The sequence below is a fragment of the Anomaloglossus baeobatrachus genome, chromosome 10 (genome assembly GCF_048569485.1).
Source record: "Anomaloglossus baeobatrachus isolate aAnoBae1 chromosome 10, aAnoBae1.hap1, whole genome shotgun sequence".
In the NCBI taxonomy this organism is placed as follows: domain Eukaryota; kingdom Metazoa; phylum Chordata; class Amphibia; order Anura; family Aromobatidae; genus Anomaloglossus; species Anomaloglossus baeobatrachus.
Window position 1 is genome coordinate 60797642 of NC_134362.1, and position 22468 is coordinate 60820109.

The following is a 22468-nucleotide window of genomic DNA, read 5'->3' on the forward strand; positions in this document are numbered from 1 at the left end:
CGTTGGGGTCACGGAATTGGTGACGCACATCCGGCCGCATTAGCGATGCCGTTGCGTGTGACATCGATAAGCGATTTTGCATAGTTGCAAAAACGTGCAAAATCGCTAATCGGCGACACGGGGGTCCATTCTCAAATCTCGTTACTGCAGCAGTAACGAGGTTGTTCCTCGTTCCTGCGGCAGCACACATCGCTCCGTGTGACGCCGCAGGAACGAGGAAGCTCCCCTTACCTGCCTCCCGGCCACAATGCGGAAGGAAGGAGGTGGGCGGGATGTTACGTCCCGCTCATCTCCGCCCCTCCGCTGCTATTGGGCGGCGGTTCAGTGACGTTTCAGTGACGTCGCTGTGACGCCGCACGGACCGCCCCCTTAGAAAGGAGGCGGTTCGCCGGTCACAGCGACGTCGCCGGACAGGTAAGTATGTGTGACGGCTGTGGGCGATGTTGTGCGGCACGGGCAGCGATATGCCCGTGTCGCGCAACAGATGGGGGCGGGTACCCACACTAGCGATATCGGGACCGATATCGCAGTGTGTAAAGTAGCCTTTAGAAATCAGCGAAGTCATGGAACATGACAGCCTATCTACTTTCTGATTCAGTATCAGAAATATACCAGCGTTCCATTTCTGATCATCATAAAACATTTTTTATTACAAAGCAATAAGGATATATTTTCAGGTTTGCCAGGTTCATATAAATAGACTTAGATAAGATTAAGACAATTGTAGCCCAGTGGTAATTGCATAGTCCAATACCAGATGGTCTAATATAATTGTTCTGGTCCTGAAGCCAAATGCATTGAATATTGCCAAAATCCCTTGTCAAATAAGGCTATGAAAAAAATTATTAATGGGTAAAAGAGGACCTGTTTCTTGCTCAAAAAATGAGTCAAATACCTTGTATAAATCCCTGAGTTCCCCTGATTCTGTCACTCTTTTCCATTTTGTTGTGCATCACTCTATTGCACAGATATTCTCTTTTGTTTCTTCTGGAGTGCATTATGTGAAATCTCTGCTTTCAGTCCAACAGCTTCTTCAGAGTCTCTCTTGTGATCATGCACTTTCACTCCTCCCTTTCATACACAACCAAGTATAGCAGTGTATGGGAGGGAGGGGTAAACGCGCACGACCCCAGGGAAGACTCTAAAAAAGAATTTGGACTGAAAGCAGAGATTTCACATAGTGCACTCCAGAAGAAAGAAAAGAGAATATCTGTGCAACAGAGAGATGCAGAACAAAATGGAAAAGAGTGACAGAATCAGGGGAACTCAGGGATTTTTACAAAGTATTTGACTCATTTTTTTAAATTTTTTCATATCTGTGCAATAGAGCGACACAGCACTAAATGGAAAATAGCAGCAGAATCAGGAGAGCTAAGGGATTTCTACAAGGTATGTAATATAAATGTTTGAGCATGTGAAAAAAAAAACAGACCCAAACATGGTGTTATACTGGGGCTGCAGAGGCCCACTAGTAACATTGACTCTGGGGGCCAACTGATCAACAACATACAAATATTACATCACAAGTTTACCTATGCTTCCATATAATAATATACTGGGTAGTTTGTATAACGAATGCTAAGATGCTTCTTCTGTCTGTACATAGTGAAACAAGTGTATTCTGACAGCTACTGATAATGTTTAGGGGGTAAGCGACATATTTCGGCAAAGGGGCCCAAAAGTGGATTCTCCTGCTCTCCTGTGGGCCAGTCCGAGCTGCCAAAACAGCTCAGTTGGGCAGAAGTTTAACTGATCGACATTTTTGAGTCATTTTTAAATGTTCAAGTGCCAGATTTTGATCCCCATGGGAAATACACTTGAAACCAGAAGTTTACATAGATCTAAAAAGACACATCTGCAGGTTTTTCTCACTATCTGACATTAAATCAGAATAAACCTTTCCTGTTTTAGGTCAATTAGGACCCAAAATTACTTATAAATGGCAGAATAATAAAAGAAAATGTTTTAAGGCATTTTTATTACTTTCTGCAAAGTCAAAAGTTTACAACATCAGATAGAAGCTAAAAATGTGTTGATGGATTTACATTTCAAAGATCTGCATGTCTAGGGGATTGATCTTACTGTCAGATTCCCTTTAAAATACACCTTCATTTTCAACGGAAGAATGATTACATTGTAGAGTTCTGCACTTTAATCATTTTTGTGTTTAAAGTGTTTAGACTTTTAAGTATAAATTGTTCCAAAATTCTGTACTAATTAGACATGTAAAATAATGGACCATGAATAGTGTTGAGCGGACCCGGATCCGCAAAATCCAGATCCGCACGGTTTGAGAGCCCGATCCGAGTCCGACCAGTACCCGGGATTCGGGGTGCACGAACCGGATCCGGGTTTTTTTTTTTCTCTCTCTCTCTCTCTCTCTCTCGTCCCGGCTCCCAATTGATTTACATGGACGCGGATTCCGGATCGGATCCGGACTTCTGTGGCAATCCGATCCGGATCCGCCGGACACGGATTATAACCAATCCGCTCAACTCTAACCATGAATTGAAACCCTAACTTAGGCTGCACCCGTCTTACACACATGGCTCAAAACAAATCCCGTGACAGTAGTCTACAACCTGCAACTAAATGTCTTCTCACGTGAACATTTCTGTCCTGTATCAACGTCTCCACACTGCATTAATGACGCAAAACGTATCAATTACTACTTTTCTTTTTCTAGCACCTGGCAACATTTTTGATGGATAAGAATGATTCCCTCGGCACAGTGGAAGATGCCATCAAACAATTATTACAGTTGGAATCAAAGGACAAGATTTGGGCCCAGGAAATGGTTCTTCAAGTAATGAGCACATCCATCAGCCTTCTAGACTGTGCCACCCAGGTATGATGCTTTCTACATACAACCAAGAGAGGAGTATGAGGGAGTCGTTTGGCAATATAAATTCAATTTCATACAGTCGACATGCACGGTCCAAGTATGGATCACGATTTCTGGACTGGCCACAGGTCTTCTGACTCAAACTCAACAAGTGTGCCCATGACGTTGCTGGGTTAAGTCCGGAGACCCATGGCCAGTTCAGACATCGTGGTCCATACTTGGACCATTGAATGTTGGCCGTGTGAACCAGCCAAGACAAGATATCTATCTTAGAGGTTTATAACCCATTTTCATAAATACTGTATATAGTGTCGAATAGTGTTTCTAAATACAAGCAAAATTGAACTTTACTGCTTATTACATTTTTTTAGTAATTTTTTATATACTGTATTAAAGCACCACTCCAGCGTTTTTTTGGGGAGTTTAAGCATTGTAGTGGCACTTTATCTGTAAATCTCCTGTCATATACTCTCCCTACGGCATTTTCATGCTTTTTTGGTGCAGCTCTGGTCCCACGGTGCCATCTGGTGTTTGTAACTTCTGACCAGCCGAAAGTAAGAAGTTTTGTCACAACTCCTAATGCATCTCTATGAGAGCCAGATGGAGGCTCTCTGTCACGAATATATCATGGCCTGTCCTAGAGGTATCACAGCTGGCTGACAATCATGTGGCAATAAATGTTAGAAAATTCCAGAGATTGGCAGCACGTATTGTTATCTGACAGTTTCTGCAGGTGTGTGTCATGGATCGATTCCCCGTCCACATGGCTAGGGGGCGGAGCCTTCTCTCGGGCCTCACTTCCGGAGCTAGGATGCTTTAAATACCATCAGTTCCAGTGAACCAGTGCCAGCTATAAGCTTGGCGCTGCTTTGCCTGTGATTGCTGGTCCTGTAAGTGTTATCCTGATCCATCTCCTCCCTGTGCCCTCGTTCTCTGTCTGTGTTCCGTTCCCTAGTCGCCCCTCCATTCTTCTGTCCCCTCTCCTACTTCCCCACTCTGTTGCTTCCTCTGGTACTGACCTCGGCCTGACCTCAACCCCGCTTCTGCTCATTCCTCCGGTCCTCCTTCTGCCCGTACTGTGCTTGACTCAGCCTGCCCAACCATTCCTTGCACACCCTGCAGCTCTAATCCCCAGCTGTGCTGTGAGACAGTGTACTAGCACACACTGTGTATCTACTTCCTGGTTCTTGTTGCTCCATGTAGTGTCTTCTCCTGCAGAGCTCCAGCTCCCCCTGGTGGTAGCTTGACATGTGGACTCTAGGATCTTGGGAGACTGTCAGTTTTTCCTCTCAGTTGCAAGCCCCTGACTTCCTTTGTAAACCTCTCCCTGGGGATATTTGGGTGCAGTTTATAGTTTTTTCCTGAATGAGCTGTGGAGAAGTAGTCTTCTATTGCTCCAGACTCCTGTAGTTGCCGCTCAGATAAGTGTTTGTCTTTGCTATCTACCAGGGCTCTGGTGATTACAGTTGTTTTCCCAGTATTGTTCCCTTGTGTCTTTCTTTAGTGTTAGTGGTGTTGATGAAGAGCTCATACCCTCCATCCTTACTTAGGGTCCATTTGCCAAAGTGTAATAGGGCCCCAGGTATTCCAGATCATCGACCGGTGGAGAACCTGTATAGTGTTGGTGAGGGAAATGAGGGTGTGCTGCAAATTGTTGTCAGGAGTCACCATTTCCCCTTTCCCTAGTGATAGGGCATTTCTTCCCCCTTCCTGTGTGTTGTCTTATACAGCTGCCTTAGCCTCTGGCCCCTGCCGTGACACTCTCATAGAGTTGCATTAATTTGTGACCTCCGGTGCACTCCAGCAAACATTGGAGCTAGCGGCAGGTCTCAAATCGCAGGAACCCGATAGGAGCGACAGTGATAACAGAAGAAGGCAGCGGCAGATCAATATGAGACAGGGGGCTTAGATTTAAAGCACCACTTCAACAGTGCAATAAAACAATGCCTGAGTGGTGCTTTAAGTTTTCATTTCTTTTGTTTACAGTTTGTTGCCTTGGAGACTGACCACCTCTGCTAGACAGCAGAATATGCACAGTGCTTTAAAGCTCTTTTCTACTGAGCTTGTAAGCACTGTTTTAAAGCTGATAGGCTTAATGGAGCATGCTGGTACCTCCTAATCCAGGTCAGCTCGAATACAGGGTTTACCAGCTAGATAGCAGTGGTGGTCGGTCTCCAAGGAAACAAGCTGGAAACAACTGTTAATATCTGAAGAATGGCTGAAAATTGTAATAAGAAATAAAATGCAAAAGAGCTTGTTTTTACAAGCGCTAGCCAACATTGTACTGTACACCTAATAAGACGGGAATAACCCTGTTACTGATATTGTTCTCTCTTTTTTTTTTATGACAGGAAGAACTGGAAAATTTTCCCCTCTCCATAGTCCACAAGTGCCGTAGCCTTCAAGGTCCTCATCGATACCCTCACCTCCTGCTTATAGTATGTCAGGAGGTCGACCAAAGCAAACCCGACATACATTTTTTCAACTGTGAGATAGAGGTAATTGAGACAAAAATGAAGATTGTGAAGTAATGAAGAATGAAGGTGGAAGGAAACTTGAGCTTCACTTCTTACCTTTGCAGACATATATAGCTGGCAGTATTTTGCTTGGAGTCATAAAGGTGCTTTACACGCTGTGACATCGCTAACGATATATCGTCGGGGTCACGGTGTTTGTGAAGCACATCCAGCGTTGTTAGCGACAGCGCAGCGTATGACAGCTAGGAGCGATGATCAACGATCGCAAAAATGGCAAAAATCGTTGATCGTTGACATGTCGCTCCTTTTCATAATATCGTTGGTGGTGCATGCCGCTGGTTGTTCGTCGTTCCTGCGGCATCACACATCGCTATGTGTGACACCGCAGGAATGACGAACATCTCCTTACCTGCGTCCACCAGCAATGAGGAAGAAGGAGGTGGACGGGATATTCCGCCCGCTCATCTCCGCCCCTCCGCTTCTATTGGACGGCTGCCGTGTGACGTCGCTGTGACGCATCACGAACCGCCCCCCTTAGAAAGGAGGCGGTTTGCCGTCCACAGCGACTTTGCAGGGCAGGTAAGTCCGTGTGACGGGTGTTAGCGATGTTGTGCGCCACAGGCAGCGATTTGCCCGTGTCACACAACCGACGGGGGCGGGTACACTCGCTAGCGATATTGATAACGATATTGCAGCGTGTAAAGTGACCTTTAGTCCAAAACCACAGCATGTTTCATTGGACTCATTATGTACAAGCAGTTATCATTCAGAAGCCTTGATTTTAGAGAGGATATATTTGATGTGTTTTTAATGGAGCCAGAACTTCTTGTTATAATGTGCAGATGGCCTTCATAGCGTTGGAGTTGATTTGCGGTTCAACCTCTGTGCACCGAGCTATGTCTTTATAGCAACACTGCGCTAACTTTATTGGCTGCCATCATGAGTAACATAGTACATAAAGGGTTATCCCTATAGTTAAGTTATCCAAGTGATAAATGATAACTTGTGGATCATTAAGGCTCCAATTGCCAGACCCTCAACTGATTTACTCTTAGGCCGCCAGGGAAAAAAAGAGGTATTCGAGGTACAAAAATATCTTTAAAAAGAGAAGTACAGTATGATATTAGAAATGCCATATTTCCATTTTGACAGTGCTGTATATAATTATAGCAGTTATATGGCCTCATTCCACAATTAGCAAGCAATAAATGTACACTGACAAGCAAAAGAGTAACAATGTTTTGAGCTTTTGACTCTCAGGCTTGATATCTATGCAGCTTCAAACTTCATTGTATAGACAATCATCTTGGCTATATCATACATAAATTTGACTTGCAGCTATTTAGCATATGATTAGTTATGCAGATTCTTGTCATGTTGCATTGTTACTGTTTTGCTCCTGGTGTATAAAAAATCTTTTCCTCCTGTATACTACAAATTACAACCTGTTCTCACATTCCATAATAGCTCAGTGTGTTATTAGGTTGATTCCCAATTGAAAGGTCACTGGTTCAAATCAAACAGCCATGAAGATTTCCCAAGAAAAGAGGAACAACATCATTCAGTTCTTCGATAGCAGTTTTTTGACCAAGGAAATTGCCAAACTGCATCATGTGAGGCCATGACAGTTGAAAGAAGACAAAATGAAATCTGTCCATCCATTCAAAAGCCAAGAGGTGGACGTCCAGGCAAAATATCGGAATCAACAAGTCGGCTCATCACATGATCTATCAGTTTTGGCACAACATTCACGGCAGTGGAGGTGGCTCGTATGCTTCATAATAGTGAGGTCACAGACGTCCATGCAAGCACCGAGCGATGCACGTTACACAAGTCTGGAAGAGTGGCCCAAAAAAAGGTGAAGAAGCCTCAACTTCAACATTGTCCTAAGAAGCGTCTGCTCGAGTTTGCAATGAAGTGCGAAATGTGGACAGCAGAAGATTGGAAACGGTTGATTTAGAGCGATGAGACGAAAGTCAATAGACGAGGCTCTGATGAGTGCAAATGGGTCTCGAAGAAACAAGGGAAAAAGGGGCTAACATATCAATAAATTGAAGGAACTGTCAGGTTCATTGGAAGAAGCTTGAAGATATGGGGTTGTTTCACAGCCAAAGGCGTTGGATACTTGACCAGGATTGATGGTGGTCTCAATGCTGAGCTGTATGTTAGTATCTTATAAAATGATATATGTCTTAAACTGGAGTACTATGGGTATGAAAAATTATTACATAGTGTTCCAGCAGGACAACGACCCAAAGCATGCAGCGAGATTGGTGAAAGTAGTTCAATGACAATGATGTAGAGGTGCTGGATTGAACCCACAGTCCCCAGACCTCAACCCAATCGAACACTTGTGGGTAGAGTGGAATAAAAAGTTGTATACAAACTCAAGAAAGTCAACCAGTCTGCACCAACCTTGGGAACGTGTAGAAGAGACCCGGGATCAGATTTTGGTTGAGACTTGCTTAAATCTGACCAGCCCAGAAGGATTCAGGCAGTGCTGAATGCCAAGGGAGATTTACAAAATAATAACGAAATAATAAAAATATAAATTTAGATTTTTAGGAGCAAAACAGTAACAATACAATGACATGAATCTGCATAACTAATCGTATGCTAAATAGTTGCAAGTCAAATTATTGTATGAGATAGCCAAGATGATTGTTTATAAAATGAAGGTAGTATCACGCTGAAAGCTATAGTGAATGGTGAGATATGGAGCCTGAAAGTCAAAGGCTCAAATCATTGTTGCCCTTTTGCTCATCAGTGTATGTTTTATATTATTACATAAATGTTATGGGCTTTGACCTGTAATTATTGCACCGTACAAAGAGTATAAGGTTTTAGAGATTTTTTTAGTTCTGTGTGTAACTGCGTGACATGTCAACAAATATGTTATACGCTTATAACCAGTGCTAAAAGAGACAACACTTTCGTGTGAATTCTTCTAGAAGTTTGCATAGAAGCAATCTTCTGGAAATGTAACAACTATTTATATGCTCATGTAGTTGTTTGAAAGACAAGTTCAGGGATACCTTTACAAGGCCAGTCCATTGCTCCTTCACCGAGAAATTAGATTGGAAATGATATGTAAATGAGGTTGAAGATCTGAAGCCTCTGTCACTCCAGCTCTATTCCCTGCTCAGTGCTGCTTCCTCCTGCTTCACTGACGGCCTCTATTCTGTGTAAATTCAAAGAAGGCAAGCAGGAGGAGGGAATAGAGCTGTAATCGACCCCTTATATTTTGTACAGACGATTTTGACCGTTTTGTTGAACAATTTGTACAGATTTAATGAACCCTAAAATTTTGTTTCAAAGGCTGAAATGGTTCATGATGATATAGAAAGTGCACTTGCAGACATTAAACTTGGAAATAAAATGCGACCACAGACTCTCAAGTGAGTACAATATCCAATTGTGTAAAAAATAAAAAAATTTGGGGATGTTTTCAGTGAAGTTTTTGTATTCTTTAAACTTTTCTTCTGACCACATTTGGCAAAAAACGTTTCCTATATCTACAGTGCCTACAAGTAGTATTCAACCCCCTGCAGATTTAGCAGGTTTACACATTCAGAATTAACTTGGCATTGTGACATTTGGACTGTAGATCAGCCTGGAAGTGTGAAATGCACTGCAGCAAAAAAGAATGTTATTTCTTTTTTTTTTTTTTTTTTAAATTGTGAAAAGTTTATTCAGAGGGTAATTTATTATTCAACCCCTCAAACCACAAGAATTCTGTTTGGTTCCCCTAAAGTATTAAGAAGTATTTCAGGCACAAAGAACAATGAGCTTCACATGTTTGGATTAATTATCTCTTTTTCCAGCCTTTTCTGACTAATTAAGACCCTCCCCAAACTTGTGAACAGCACTCATACTTGGTCAACATGGGAAAGACAAAGGAGCATTCCAAGGCCATCAGAGACAAGATCGTGGAGGGTCACAAGGCTGGCAAGGGGTACAAAACCCTTTCCAAGGAGTTGGGCCCACCTATCTCCAAAGTTGGGAGCATCATCCGGAAGTGGAAGGCTTATGGAACTACTGATAGCCTTCCACGGCCTGGACAGCCTTTGAAAGTTTCCACCCGTGCCGAAGCCAGGCTTGTCCGAAGAGTCAAGGCTAACCCAAGGACAACAAGGAAGGAGCTCCCGGAAAATCTCATGGCAGTGGGGACATTGGTTTCAGTCAATACCATAAGTAACGTACTCCACCGCAATGGTCTCCGTTCCAGACGAGCCCGTAAGTAACTTTACTTTCAAAGCGTCATGTCAAGGCTCGTCTACAATTTGCTCATGATCACTTGGAGGACTCTGAGACAGACTGGTTTAAGGTTCTCTGGTCTGATGAGACCAAGATCAAGATCTTTGGTGCCAACCACACACGTGACGTTTGGAGACTGGATGGCACTGCATACGAACCCAAGAATACCATCCCTACAGTCAAGCATGGTGGTGGCAGCATCATGCTGTGGGGCTGTTTCTCAGCCAAGGGGCCTGGCCATCTGGTCCGCATCCATGGGAAGATGGATAGCACGGCCTACCTGGAGATTTTGGCCAAGAACCTCTGCTCCTCCATCAAGGATCTTAAGATGGGTCGTCATTTCATCTTCCAACAAGACAACGACCCAAAGCACACAGCCAAGAAAACCAAGGCCTGGTTCAAGAGGGAAAAAATCAAGGTGTTGCAGTGGCCTAGTCAGTCTCCTGACCTTAACCCAATTGAAAACTTGTGGAAGGAGCTCAAGATTAAAGTCCACATGAGACACCCAAAGAACCTAGATAACTTGGAGAAGATTTGCATGGAGGAGTGGGCCAAGATAACTCCAGAGACCTGTGCCGGCCTGATCAGGTCTTATAAAAGACGATTATTAGCTGTAATTGCAAACAAGGGTTATTCCACAAAATATTAAACCTAGGGGTTGAATAATAATTGACCCACACTTTTATGTTGAAAAATTATTAAAATTTAACTGAGCAACATAACTTGTTGAATTGTAAGATTTATGCATCTGTTAATAAATCCTGCTCTTGTTTGAAGTCTGCAGGCTCTAACTTATTTGCATCTTATCAAACCTGCTAAATCTGCAGGGGGTTGAATACTACTTGTAGGCACTGTACATGTGAAAGCGTCATCTGCCATTTTAAAGATAACAATCAAAATAATTAGTCTCTATAAAATCTTTGAAAGTCTCTTTAAAAGCAGTGTTTTGTGCCGACAGAAAAGTCCACATTGGCTGCTAAATCAGTCGTTCTTCACCCTTGCTTGTGCATCGCCTGCACAAAAGGACTTTAGCCCAGAAAAAAAGCTGTAAAATCAGGCACCGTGTTAAATATGTGACACATAGTACAAGGTCGAGATTTAGTACACACAGTTATAAACACAGAAATGTCGGCAAGTGAAGCGTCTACAAGGTAAAATGTTAACGCCTGATTTTCAGAGTTCACATTTTGAAAATCTGCAAATAAAATATTCTTGTATTCTTGTCAGCTTCTATCCGTATTCAATTTTATATTGGGGCATTGCGAGAATTTAAGTTGGGAACTTAAAGGTCTTTAGAAATGTTAAATATAAATATAGCATTATAATATAGAATGAAATCCAAATAGAAGGAAACAACGGCACTATCCACAGCTCAAGCATAAAAATCCAGTTTATATAAATGTGTTCATTAAATCGTGGTAAAGAAGCCGGCTGCAGCTGCTCTTAGGACTACGGCCGTTTCGCGCTTGCTTGCACTTCAACGGGTCCTAGAAAAACTAGGACCTGTTGAAGCGCAAGCAAGCGCGAAACGGCCATAGTCCTAAGAGCAACTGCACCCAGCTTCTTCCCTGTGATTTTATGCACACATTTTGAATGAAATGGATTTTTATGCTTGAGCTGTGAATAGTGCCGCTGTTTCCTTCTATTTGGTTTTCATCGTGGAGATACTTCTTCTATGGAGCTTGCACCCTGAGCCAGCATTTATCAATAGAGGACTAGAACAAACGTTCTCCTTTAACAGCCGTAAAAACAAGGTAACCCCGCAGTAGTACAGGACTGCTTCGTTTTCTTTTGATATTATAATATAGAATATACAGGCTGTTAAATAAATATTGAGCATGTCAACCATTTTCTAAGTACAGTAAAAGGTGCTATTGGCATGAATTTCTCACTAGATGTCAGTAACAACCCATTCAATCCACACAGGCAAAGAAATCAAACCATAGTTTTCTATATATTAAGTTATGTGTAATTATGAGAAATTACACAGGGAAAAAAGCATAGCACACATGAACAAGGAGAAGTGCAAAAAGCCATGGAAAGTCATCACACCAGCTGAATTAAGGCCCCGTTACACGCAACGACGTATCTAACGATATATCGCCGGGGTCACGGATTCCGTGACGCACATCCGGCATCGTTAGCGACGTCGTTGCGTGTGACTCCAATGAGCGGCCGTTAACGATGGAAAATACTCACCAAATCGTCCATCGTTGACTAGTCGTTCATTTTCAAAAAAACATTGATTGTTGAGGACGCAGGTTGTTCGTCGTTCCCGAGGCAGCACACATCGCTACGTGTGACACCTCGGGAACAACAAACTACAGCTTACCTGCGGCCGCCGGCAATGAGGAAGGAAGGAGGTGGGCGGGATGTTAGGGCCGCTCATCTCTGCCCCTCCGCTAGCGACTTCGCCAGACAGGTAAGTCCGTGTGACGGCTCCTAACAATGTTGTGCGCCACGGGCAACGATTTGCCTGTGACGCACAAATGACGGGGGCGGGTGCTTTCACCAGCAATATTGCTAGCGATATCGCGGCGTGTAAAGCCCCCTTTAGAAAGCAATATTGCCACTTAGTGAAAAATAATATTAGCTGGTTCAACTAATGGCCTATAAAAAGGTGTCTCATTACCAATATGTCACGCAAAAAACATCTCATGATGGGTAAAACCAGTGAGCTGTGTCAAGACTTTTGTAACATTATTATTATTATTATTATTATTACAAAAACATAATGATAGCATTGGTTATAGAAGAATTTCTAAACTACTGAAGATTCCATTGAGCACTGTTGGGGCCATAATCCAGAAGTGGAAAGAACATCATTTCACCATAAACCAGCCACAACCAGGTGCTCCCCACAATATTTCAGTTTGAGGAGTGAAAACAATTATCAGAAGAGTTGTCCAAGAGCCAAAGACCACCTGTTGAGAGTTACAGAAAGACCTGGAATCAGCACATACAGTTGTTTCCACAAAAACAATAAGCAATGCACTCACCTTCCATGGCCTGTATGCACGCTCCCCACGCAAGAATTTATTGCTTTACAAAAATCATGTTCAAGCGGATTTAAAGTCTGCTCAACAAAATTTAGACAAGTTTGTGAAATACTGGGAGAATATAGTCTGGCCAGATGAGGCCAAAATTGAACTCCTTGGATACCATAATACACACCATGTTTGCCTTTAACACCATTCACCTGACCTGAATCTAATAGGATATTTATGGAAAGAACTAAAGCTCAGAGTTCATAGATGGAGGCCATGGGACCTTCAGCATTTGAAGAATGTTTGTGTGAAAGAATGGCCAAAATCTCACCTGAGCAATGTATGCCACTAGTTTCTCTATACAGGAGGCATCTTGAACCTGCCATCACCAACAAAGGCTTTTGAAGGAAGTATTTAATACATTTCAGTGTGTTCAATACTTTTTCCCTGTGTCATTTCCCATTATTAAATATAACTTAATTTATGGACAGCTAAGGTTTGATTTCTTTGCCTGTGTGGATTGGATGGGTTGTAACCGACATCTAGAGAGAAATTCATATCAATAGCACCTTTTAGAAATGTATTTATGTAGAAATTGACATGTTCAATACTTATTTCACACGCTGTGTTTGTTTCATCCAAAAATGAGTCTAAAAGAGAACAATAGTTGTGTAAATTTTAATTGTTATAGTCAAAATTATATATAGCAGTTATCAACATGGTTTTTAAGGCTCATTGGAACTCCAAAGTGGAGACTTTTCCGCTAACCCTTTTAGTTTTCAGCAGATGTCCTGCACACTTTATGTGTTGCCCAAGATCTTTCCTGGTCATCTAGTTTAACCTTGAAATATGCATGATAAGCTTCATGCACAGTCACATATGAGGGGCTGCTGATAAGTCTTTGGCTTTGTGATCTTTTTTTGTTTCTATGTTAACGAATGTAACATCACATGAAAGCGTTGTGTCTAATATATGTTTTCAAACTTTTGTGTTTGTTGCTTATGGCGACAGTGTTCTACGCACGCGGGAAAACAAAATGGAGTCTAATGAGATATTCACAGTAACTGAGAGCAGAGGAGTGATAAAATTCTTGTTTCTGAAAGGAAAGTCTGCGAAGGATATTCATGGTGATATGTCGCAGACATTGGGGGATCAATGCCCTTCATATTCCAAACTTATGAACTGGGTTGCCAAATTTAAAACGGGCCACTTCAGCACCAATGATGAGGAACGTCCTGGACGACAGAGAGTGGTTGTTGTTCCGGACATCGTCGATGCTGTGCACAACCTCATACTGGAGAATCGACGAATATCAGCTAAAGCAATAGCAGACATCATGAGGATTTCCCGTGAACGTGTTTGTGTCATTATCCATGAGCACTTGGACATGAGAAAGCGATCTGCAAAGTGGGTCCCCAAATGTTTGACAACAGATCAGAGATGTATGTGAGTGAAAATGTCCCTGTCCATTTGTCAGTGTTTCCGTACTGATAACAACTTTGTGGATCGACTGGTCACTATGGATGAGACCTGGATTTATTTGTATGACCCTGAAAACAAGGAGCAGTCAAAGGAGTGGACGTACAGTGGTTCTCCTTGTCCAAAGAAGTTCAGGGTGCAAAAATCAGCTACTAAGGTGATGGCGTCTGTGTTCTGGGATAAGGAGGGCGTGATGCTAGTGGACTACCTTCAAAAGGGTTCCACCATCAATGCAAGGTATTACATTGAACGTTTGGACCAATTCAAGGCAACTCTGAGGACCAAAAGGCGGGCCAATCTGTCCAAAGGCATCTTGTTCTTGCAAGAAAATGCCTCCACTCACACTGCACAAGCGACCACGGCAAAACTGTCATGCTGGGCTTCCAGCTGGTTGACCACCCACCTTATTGACTAGATCTAGCTCCCTCCGACTATTATCTGTTTCTAAACCTGAAGAAACACCTCAAGGGTTCCAAAGTTCACACCATTTCTGATGCTATAGCTGCTATGGATGCCTGGTTTGAGGCACAACCGAAATCCTTCTTTTTGCTAGGCTTACAAAACTTGGAATACCAATGTAAGAAGTGTGTTGACTCCAGTGGAGAGTATGTGGAATAAATGTAAAGTTTCATCATCCTATCTCGTTTATTTTTGGGTAAAGCCAAACACTTATCAGCAGCCTCTCGTATATGTGTCCTTTGGATGTTGTAAAACAACCACCACACAGTAACACTATATCAGGACCATTCCTGCGCCATCTATGAACTGTTCGAAGGTTGGATGGCATATTCAACAAAAACCTTTTTAAGAGAGTTACATTTTCTGCGAATTGTAAGCCTCTTGAACAACTGAATGCTGCCCTCAGATTTCCCCCTGCCTTTATAGCAATAACTTTCCAAAGTCAGCAGTTTTTAACTTCTATTTAAAAGGGACCTGTCACCATATTTGTCATCTATAAGCTGTGGCCACCATCTGAACGCCCTTATATACAGCATTCTAGAATGTGGTATATCCAGTAAGTGCCCAGGTTGGTTTGTATATATATATAAAAAAAATCTTTTATTATACTCACCTGCAATGCGGCCCGGTCCCATGGACGTCACTGGTCTTGATCAACAGTTGTTGCGGTCACTATCCTCCTTCCCTGCTCCGTATGAATGACGCGTCCTATGTCATCCACACAGTGTCCTCCATTGCACTCCTGCGCACACGCTCTTCTCTCTTCCCTGCTGAGGACAGATCAAAGTATTGTAGTGCGCATGTGCAGACGCTGTTTGACCTTTCCCTGCGCCTGCGCATTACAGTATGCTACTCTGCCTGCAGCAGGGCAAAGAGAAGATTGCGTGCGCAGGAGTGCAGCGGAAGACACTGTGTGGATGACGCTGCGATTTATTGAAGTCACTTTTTTCTTAGTTTTTTCTCATGGTATTCACTAATATTTTTTTGCACCAAATTATTCAAAAAGGAGCACATGGTTCATAAATTTGACACAATCCCAAAATTATTTTTTCCTTTAACCACTTTTTACGTCTTTTTAGCACTAAAAGTCACAAATCCTTTCAATATGAGACACAATTTGAAAACTGCAAAAACTCAATTCCAGGAGGAAGTGGAATGAGGTGTTACCCAAAACAAAAAAAAAGTTTATGTGATAGGTCTAAAACATAAAGTTGATGCGAAAAAAATAAAATGAATTACAAGAGAAAGACAACCGTGTGAAAGGGGCACAAAATTATTAAATATAAGGAGCAGATACTGTACCAACAAAAGGTGGAAGTTGCTACAGAAAAGTGGAGAAATAGCAATGAACATGTCTGTGTTACCTTATTCTACAGAGTTAACCAGGAAAGAATCCGGCAAAGAGAATCAATCCTCCCTCCTAACACTGCCCCCAAGTCAGCCTTACGCGATAACAAGAACCGCGTCATCTCCCCAAATTCAGGGAGTGAAATTGGTAAGTTCCCCTTCTCAGGATGGTCCTCGCTCTTTGTCACAGAAAAAGTACCAATTGTTTTGCCGACTTTTTTGTAAAAATATGTTTTTTTTCTAATTTTTGAGAATTCGATCGAAGGAGTAACGTGTCTCAGGAAACAGAAGAATCACGGGAGGCTCTGGCAAGGAGGATTGAGAGAGACACAGTAAGTTGACAAAGATCTTAAGTCAGATGTTTCCTATACTGAAAGGATTGTTTGCAGTGACTGTACTCCTCCCTTCCAGATTTCAATCTACAGGGGAGCGATAAGGAGTCAGTAGATGAGGGTAGAAGCTGCTGATATAACAATATGTTTGTTGCGGGGGTGGTGCGGGGCAATGGTCGCGGGTGCTTCTGCTTCTCGGCAGTCCACACCCTGGTCATCTGAACAAAGCAACGGGAAAGGGATTGGTGGTCATGTTCCTGGCTGGGTGTGCAGTCCTTGTGTGTGCAAAGCCATACCTGGAGTTAAGCCAAAGTGCAAATCAGGATTTTCCCGCCCGGGAGTCGTAGACACAGATTTTGGTTACTTTTTCAACAGTCTTTTACTAACAGTTCCGCACAGTATATCTGTCACATAATTACTGTGGGTAGAACAATTGAACATCTTCGGTATGGCACAATTGACTTCAAAACAAACTTTTACTGCCGGTTGCTACATGGTTCCTGGTGCTATTGTTGTTGTTTGAATGTCCTCCACCCCACTATATGACACCCTGGTTTCACTGGGTATAGTCATAAAGTCCTGCAAGACTTCTGGTATCGTCCCACCCATAGGGTTCCATTCTAAATAACGATGATGGTCAGCGATCAGACGCAGGTCGTCTACCGGTGATTTTGGTACCAACCTGTTCATCCAAGTCCATGCCAAACCTCCGCTCTAGGACTAGTACCACTGGAGTCAGTCTCAACCTGTGCAATTAGAGTTCAGGCTTGGTGCTTACTACTGTGGGATAGAGGTGACCCTCTTCCTGTACTCACTGGTGTCCTTCCCACGTGTTCCGGATTCCCTGGGTTGGCTGAGAGTCAGTCAGGTCGAATTGACTTTGCCACAGACACTCACTTCCTTCGACCTAAGTTATATAACAGGCTATACACGTCTTCTCACTATACCTCCTACAGACTCAGCTTTCTCACTACTCCTCGACTGACTAAACTTAAAGGGAACCTGTCACCACTTTTTTGGCCTGTAAGCTGTGGCCACCACCACCGGGCTCTTATAGCATTCTAACATGCTGTATATAAGAACCCAGGCCGGGGGTATAACATATAAAACACTTTATAATGCTTACCTAACGGTCGCGCAGTGGGCCTAATGGGCGTCTCTGTTGTCCGGCGCCACCTCTTTTGGCCATGTTTGTTCTCCTTCTCTAGCCGTGGTGCATGACGGGTCCAACGTTATCGACACTCGCCGGCATTCAGGTCCTGAGCACGCGCACTTTGATCTGCCCTGAGTAGGGCAGATCAAAGTATTGTAGTGCGCCTGCGCAGGACCGGCGTGTGTGTATGAGGTAGTCGCGTCATGCACCCGTTAGGTAAGTATTATAAAGTGTTTTTTATGTTATACCCCCGGCCTGGGCTCTTATATCTTATAACATAAAAAACACTTTATAACACTTACCTAACGGTCGCGCGGTGGGCCTAATGGGCAGGATCGGCGAGTGTGTATGATGTAGCTGCGTCATGCACCCAGGCTTCAGAAAGAGGACGAAGATGGCCGAAAGAGGAGGCGCCGGCACCGGACAACGGAGACACTCATTAGGCCCACCGCGCGACCGTTAGGTAAGTATTATAAAGTGTTTTTTATGTTATAAGATATAAGAGCAAAGGCTGGGGGTATAACATAAAAAATACTTTATAATACTTACCTAACGGGTGCATGACGCGGCTGCATCCGACACACTCACTGGTCCTGCGCAAGCGCACTACAGTACTTTGATCTGCCCTACTCATCACAGATCAAAGTGCGCTTGCTCAGGACCTGAATGCCGGCGAGTGTGGATGACGGCGGACCCGTCATCCACCGCGGCTAGAGAAGAAGGAGAACAAAGATGGCCAAAAGAGGCGGGGCCGGACAATGGAGACACCCATTAGGGTCACCGCGCGACCGTTAGGTAAGTTAGGTAAGTATTATAAAGTGTTTTTTATGTTATATCCCCGGCCTGGGCTCTTATATACAGCATGTTAGAATGCTGTCTATAAGATCCTGGTGGTGGTGGCTGCAGCTTATAGGCCAATAAAGTGGTGACAGGTTCCCTTTAAGATGGAATCAGCCTATATCCTGCAGCTGGCTCCTCTTCTTGTGGATGACCCACAGAGATCAACTATTCTCTGCCTATTCTGATTACCAGGTAGCAGTACCTATACCGGCCACTAAATGGCCACACTTAAGCGGGCTTTACATGCTGCAACATTGCTAGCATCGGCTAGCGATGTTGAGCGCGATAGCACCCGCCCCCATCATACGTGCGATATTGTGTGATCGCTGCCGTAGCGAACATTATCGCTACGGCAGCGTCACATGCACTTACCTGCCCTGCAACGTCGCTCTGGCCGTCGAACCGCCTCCTTTCTAAGAGGGCAGATCTTGCGGCGTCACAGCGACGTCACACGGCAGCCGTCCAATAGAAGCGGAGGGGCGGAGATGAGCGGGACGTAACATCCCGCCCACCTCCTTCCTTCCGCATTGCCGGTGGACGCAGGGAAGGAGATGTTCGTCGCTCCTGCGGTGTCACACACAGCGATGTATGCTGCCGCAGGAACGAGGAACAAAATCGCTAATAAACAGAAAACGATTTTTTTGTTTCAGGACGACCTCTCCACGGCAAACGATTTTGACCGCTTTTGCGATCATTTAAGGTCATTCATAAGTGACATCACTGGAATCAGGATCTCGGTCCCTACGTTATGCTGCTCTCAGATTAGGTGGCAAAAACTTGGTCACGGATTCCCTTTAAGACAGAAGGTGTGGTTTCAAGTACAGATTTCACATGATATTAATTATTATTTTATATGCTTATTATCATTCTAGCAATGTTTAAACTGCACACTGGATGACATCGAGTATTTTGTGGCAAAGCTAAAAAAAGCAGCACAGGCGTACCAGCAACTAGACCAGAGAAAGAAAGGCAAAAAGAGCAAAAAGAAAGGACCAGCAGGTAATCCGCCCCCTACTTGTACTGCAGCAATGCTTCTGAATGAGCTTTTCTATAGACACCTTCATACTCTACAAGTACGTAGAACATTACTGACAATTGCTTCAACATTTTATTCTAAATATATTATATAAAATAATGTATATAAGTGAACTCATATTAGACATCAAAATCTATATCCTTAGAAAGCAATCTTGATGTTTCATCCAACAATGGGTTTTGTTCTTCCACCCCTACAGAGGGCGTCCTGACACTGCGATCTAAACCCCCCACTGAGAAGGAGTTCATAGACTGCTATCAGAAGATGAAGCTGGCCTTTAACCTGTTGGTAAGGAGCCATATTTAACAATTTGGTAGTTCATTATCACACTTTGACCACTTCCTATGACATTTAGAAGCCGATACAGCAAAGTGCTTAAAACTCTGAATAGTTGCAAAACGTTTGCACAACGCAGAGTTGGACAAAGAAAATGGCAGCTTTTTGAAAGTTTCACAACAGTTTAAAGCAGATTTGCCAAAAAGGGACGTATAGGATGGGACAACGGTAATGTGTCGCCCAGGGAAGGGGGTACTTGGTCCCGGGCGGTTGCAAATGGGAATGTCACTCTGGTGGCCGTTGCCCGGTCCCGTGCCCTTGGGCTTCTCTTCTAAAAGGGGAATTATTTTAAGTAGTGATGCAAGTTAAGTTAGTGTACGTGACGCCACCTGCGAGTTGTGGTTAAGGGTAGAGAACCACCGCTGCTGAATGTGGGTACTCCCAGGGCTGGTTGCAGCAATGATGTTGGGCTCTCCGCAAATAGGGCCGTGCGTGGGAGTTGTGAAGGGAAATAACGGAGACCACACAAGGTTGGAACCAACAGTCTCTACTTAAGGCCCAGTCACACGCAGCGATGTATCTAACGATATGTTGCCGGGGTCACGGATTCCGTGACGCACATCCAGCATCGTTAGCGACGTTGTTGCGTGTGACAGCAAGGGACGACCGTTAACGATGGAAAATACTCACCTTATCGTTAATCGTTGACACGTCGTTCCTTTTTAAAAAATCGTTGTTTGTTGAGCTTGCAGGTTGTTCGTCGTTCCCAAGACAGCACACATCACTACATATGACACCTTGGGAACGACGAACAACAACTTACCTGCGGCCGCCGGGAATGCGGAAGGAAGGAGGTGGGCGGGATATTACGTCCCGCTCATCTCCGCCCCTCCGCTTCAATTGGACGCCTGCCGTGTGACGTCGCTGTGACGGCGCACGAACCGCTCCCATAGAAAGGAGGCGGTTCGCTGGCAACAGCGACGTCGCTAAGCAGGTAAGTCCGTGTGACGGCTCCAAACGATTTTGTGCACCACGGGCAACAATTGGCCCGTGATGCACAAACTACGGGGGCAGGTGCTTTCACCAGCAATATCGCTAGCGATATCGCTGCCTGTAACACCTCCTTTACTCCGACGCGTGGATGACTGGTTCAGGTCAAATGGAATATCAGTGCCAATGTAGTGACCCAAGTTACTCTGTCCCCGGCACTCTCTGTTGGTTGGGACCTCATAGCGTGGAGCGTTTGGGGCCCGACTGTCCCTTTTGGGGGTGCAGTCTCCTTCTCCGTACGGCGGGCAGTGCGGACCCTGTGGGGAGGTAAGTGTCCGAACCCCGATCCTAGTTTACTGCTGATGCCTTCGGATTATTTGGTTCGGTGAAGTCCATGAAGGTGTCCACACCGTGCAGGTGATTATCAAGTCATGTAGAACTGGCGCCTGATCTAGGGACCTGTGCCCTGTGCATGCTCCGGTCCCAGCGGTACTTGTCCATATACACGCACTGGCGACCTCTCTCCTGTGCCCCCGGGTCACCGTTGCACAGACCCAGCTCGAGCACGTCCGCACAAGTCTCTGTGTGCCACAGATCTCTCTGTCTCACCTTGTGTGTCCCCTCCCACCAGGCTGGCCAATCCCAGGACTCGTTCCTAACTCTAGGTGACCATCCCCTTACTTGATCAACCATTTAACCATTTGGAGAACTAGGATTTTGGATGTGCTTTGGTGGTATCGGCACTGGTACTCCGGGTCCCAGGGGTAGGTCCTGCATCCCCAACAGGATGCAATTCCTTGTAGTGCCCTGAGGGGCTCAGGGGCGCTACACTAACACCCTTTAAATTCATTGAAAGTGGCAGCATTTCTTATGCCAGAAATGTTACTCCAGTCTTAGACTGGAGTGACATTTCTGGCGAGGCACACAATGGGACATGCCACTGATAAGTCACACTAAGGGTAAGTTCACACAGTGCGTTTTTCGCGGCGTTTTTGCGCAGTTTTCGGGTGCGTTTTTGCTCAGAAAACTCTATGACTTTGCTTCCCCAGCAAAGTCTATGAGTTTTCATTTTTGCTGTCTGCACACAGCGTTTTTTTTCAGGTGCGTTTTTGTGGTGCCACAAAAACGCAGCATGTCAATTATTCCCGCGTTTTTCACTGCGCTTTTCATCCATTGAGTGCAATGGGATGTTGAAAGACGCAATGAGAAACGCAAATAGCTGCGTTTTGGTGCGTTTTAGTGCGTTTCTAAGACCAAAAACGCAGCTATAAACGCAGGAGGTGGGTCGTAAAGTGACGTGTACAGGAAGAGGATTCCTTCTGTCAGCAAATACAGAAGCGTGAATCCTCCCGGTACCGTCACCGCCGCTTCCACCTCCCGTCCTGTGCATGTATGCTGCCGTGCGGCGCCATGTCTGGGCGGGAGGTGGAAGCGGCTGCGAAATCAAAAGTGAACAGTAGAAAAAAAAAAAAAGTTATACTCACCTGTCTGCAGACTCCCGGTGCCATACCCGCTCCCATCTCCTCTCACGGTCCCGCCGCTCCGGCTGTGTGCAGACGCTGGTGCTGGGACACCTCCGATAGATGCAGGACCTGGCGATGGATCACCTGATGCAGTCACCTGACGCATCAGGTGATCGTAAGTATCGCGGTGACGCGGGCGCCCGGCCGGTTTAAGCTATCAGCGGATGCGTCAGGAGACTTCATCCCTGATTACCGGCAGCTGCTGCAGCGATCAGACGGGATCAGACTCCCGCCCCATCGCTCCAGGATCTGCCAGTAATCAGCACATAAGTGAGTATTTTTTTTTTTTCACCGATGCATCTGCTGATTGTATAAACGGCTTTTATACAATCAGCTGATGTGTGATGTGATTCAGCCCCTAGAACCTGACACATCATCTGATCGCTTTGCCTTCCAGCAAACCGATCAGATGATATTGGATCCGGATTGGATGGCGCGGGACCCTTGACCCAGGATTACTGAGGAGG

General features: G+C 44.5%; 1 protein-coding gene across 2 annotated transcripts in view; it reads left to right on the forward strand.

Moving 5' to 3' along the window:
- The window catches only part of EPS8L2 (EPS8 signaling adaptor L2), a 186566-nt gene that overhangs the window by 145757 nt on the left and 18341 nt on the right, over nt 1-22468 (forward strand). For both annotated transcript variants that reach the window (XM_075326874.1, XM_075326875.1), the window contains 7 exons: nt 2687-2848; nt 5197-5343; nt 8641-8720; nt 15881-15999; nt 16104-16183; nt 19049-19175; nt 19412-19500. In XM_075326874.1, the coding sequence (XP_075182989.1) occupies nt 2687-2848; nt 5197-5343; nt 8641-8720; nt 15881-15999; nt 16104-16183; nt 19049-19175; nt 19412-19500 (804 nt within the window). The remainder of the gene's footprint in view (nt 1-2686; nt 2849-5196; nt 5344-8640; nt 8721-15880; nt 16000-16103; nt 16184-19048; nt 19176-19411; nt 19501-22468) is intronic.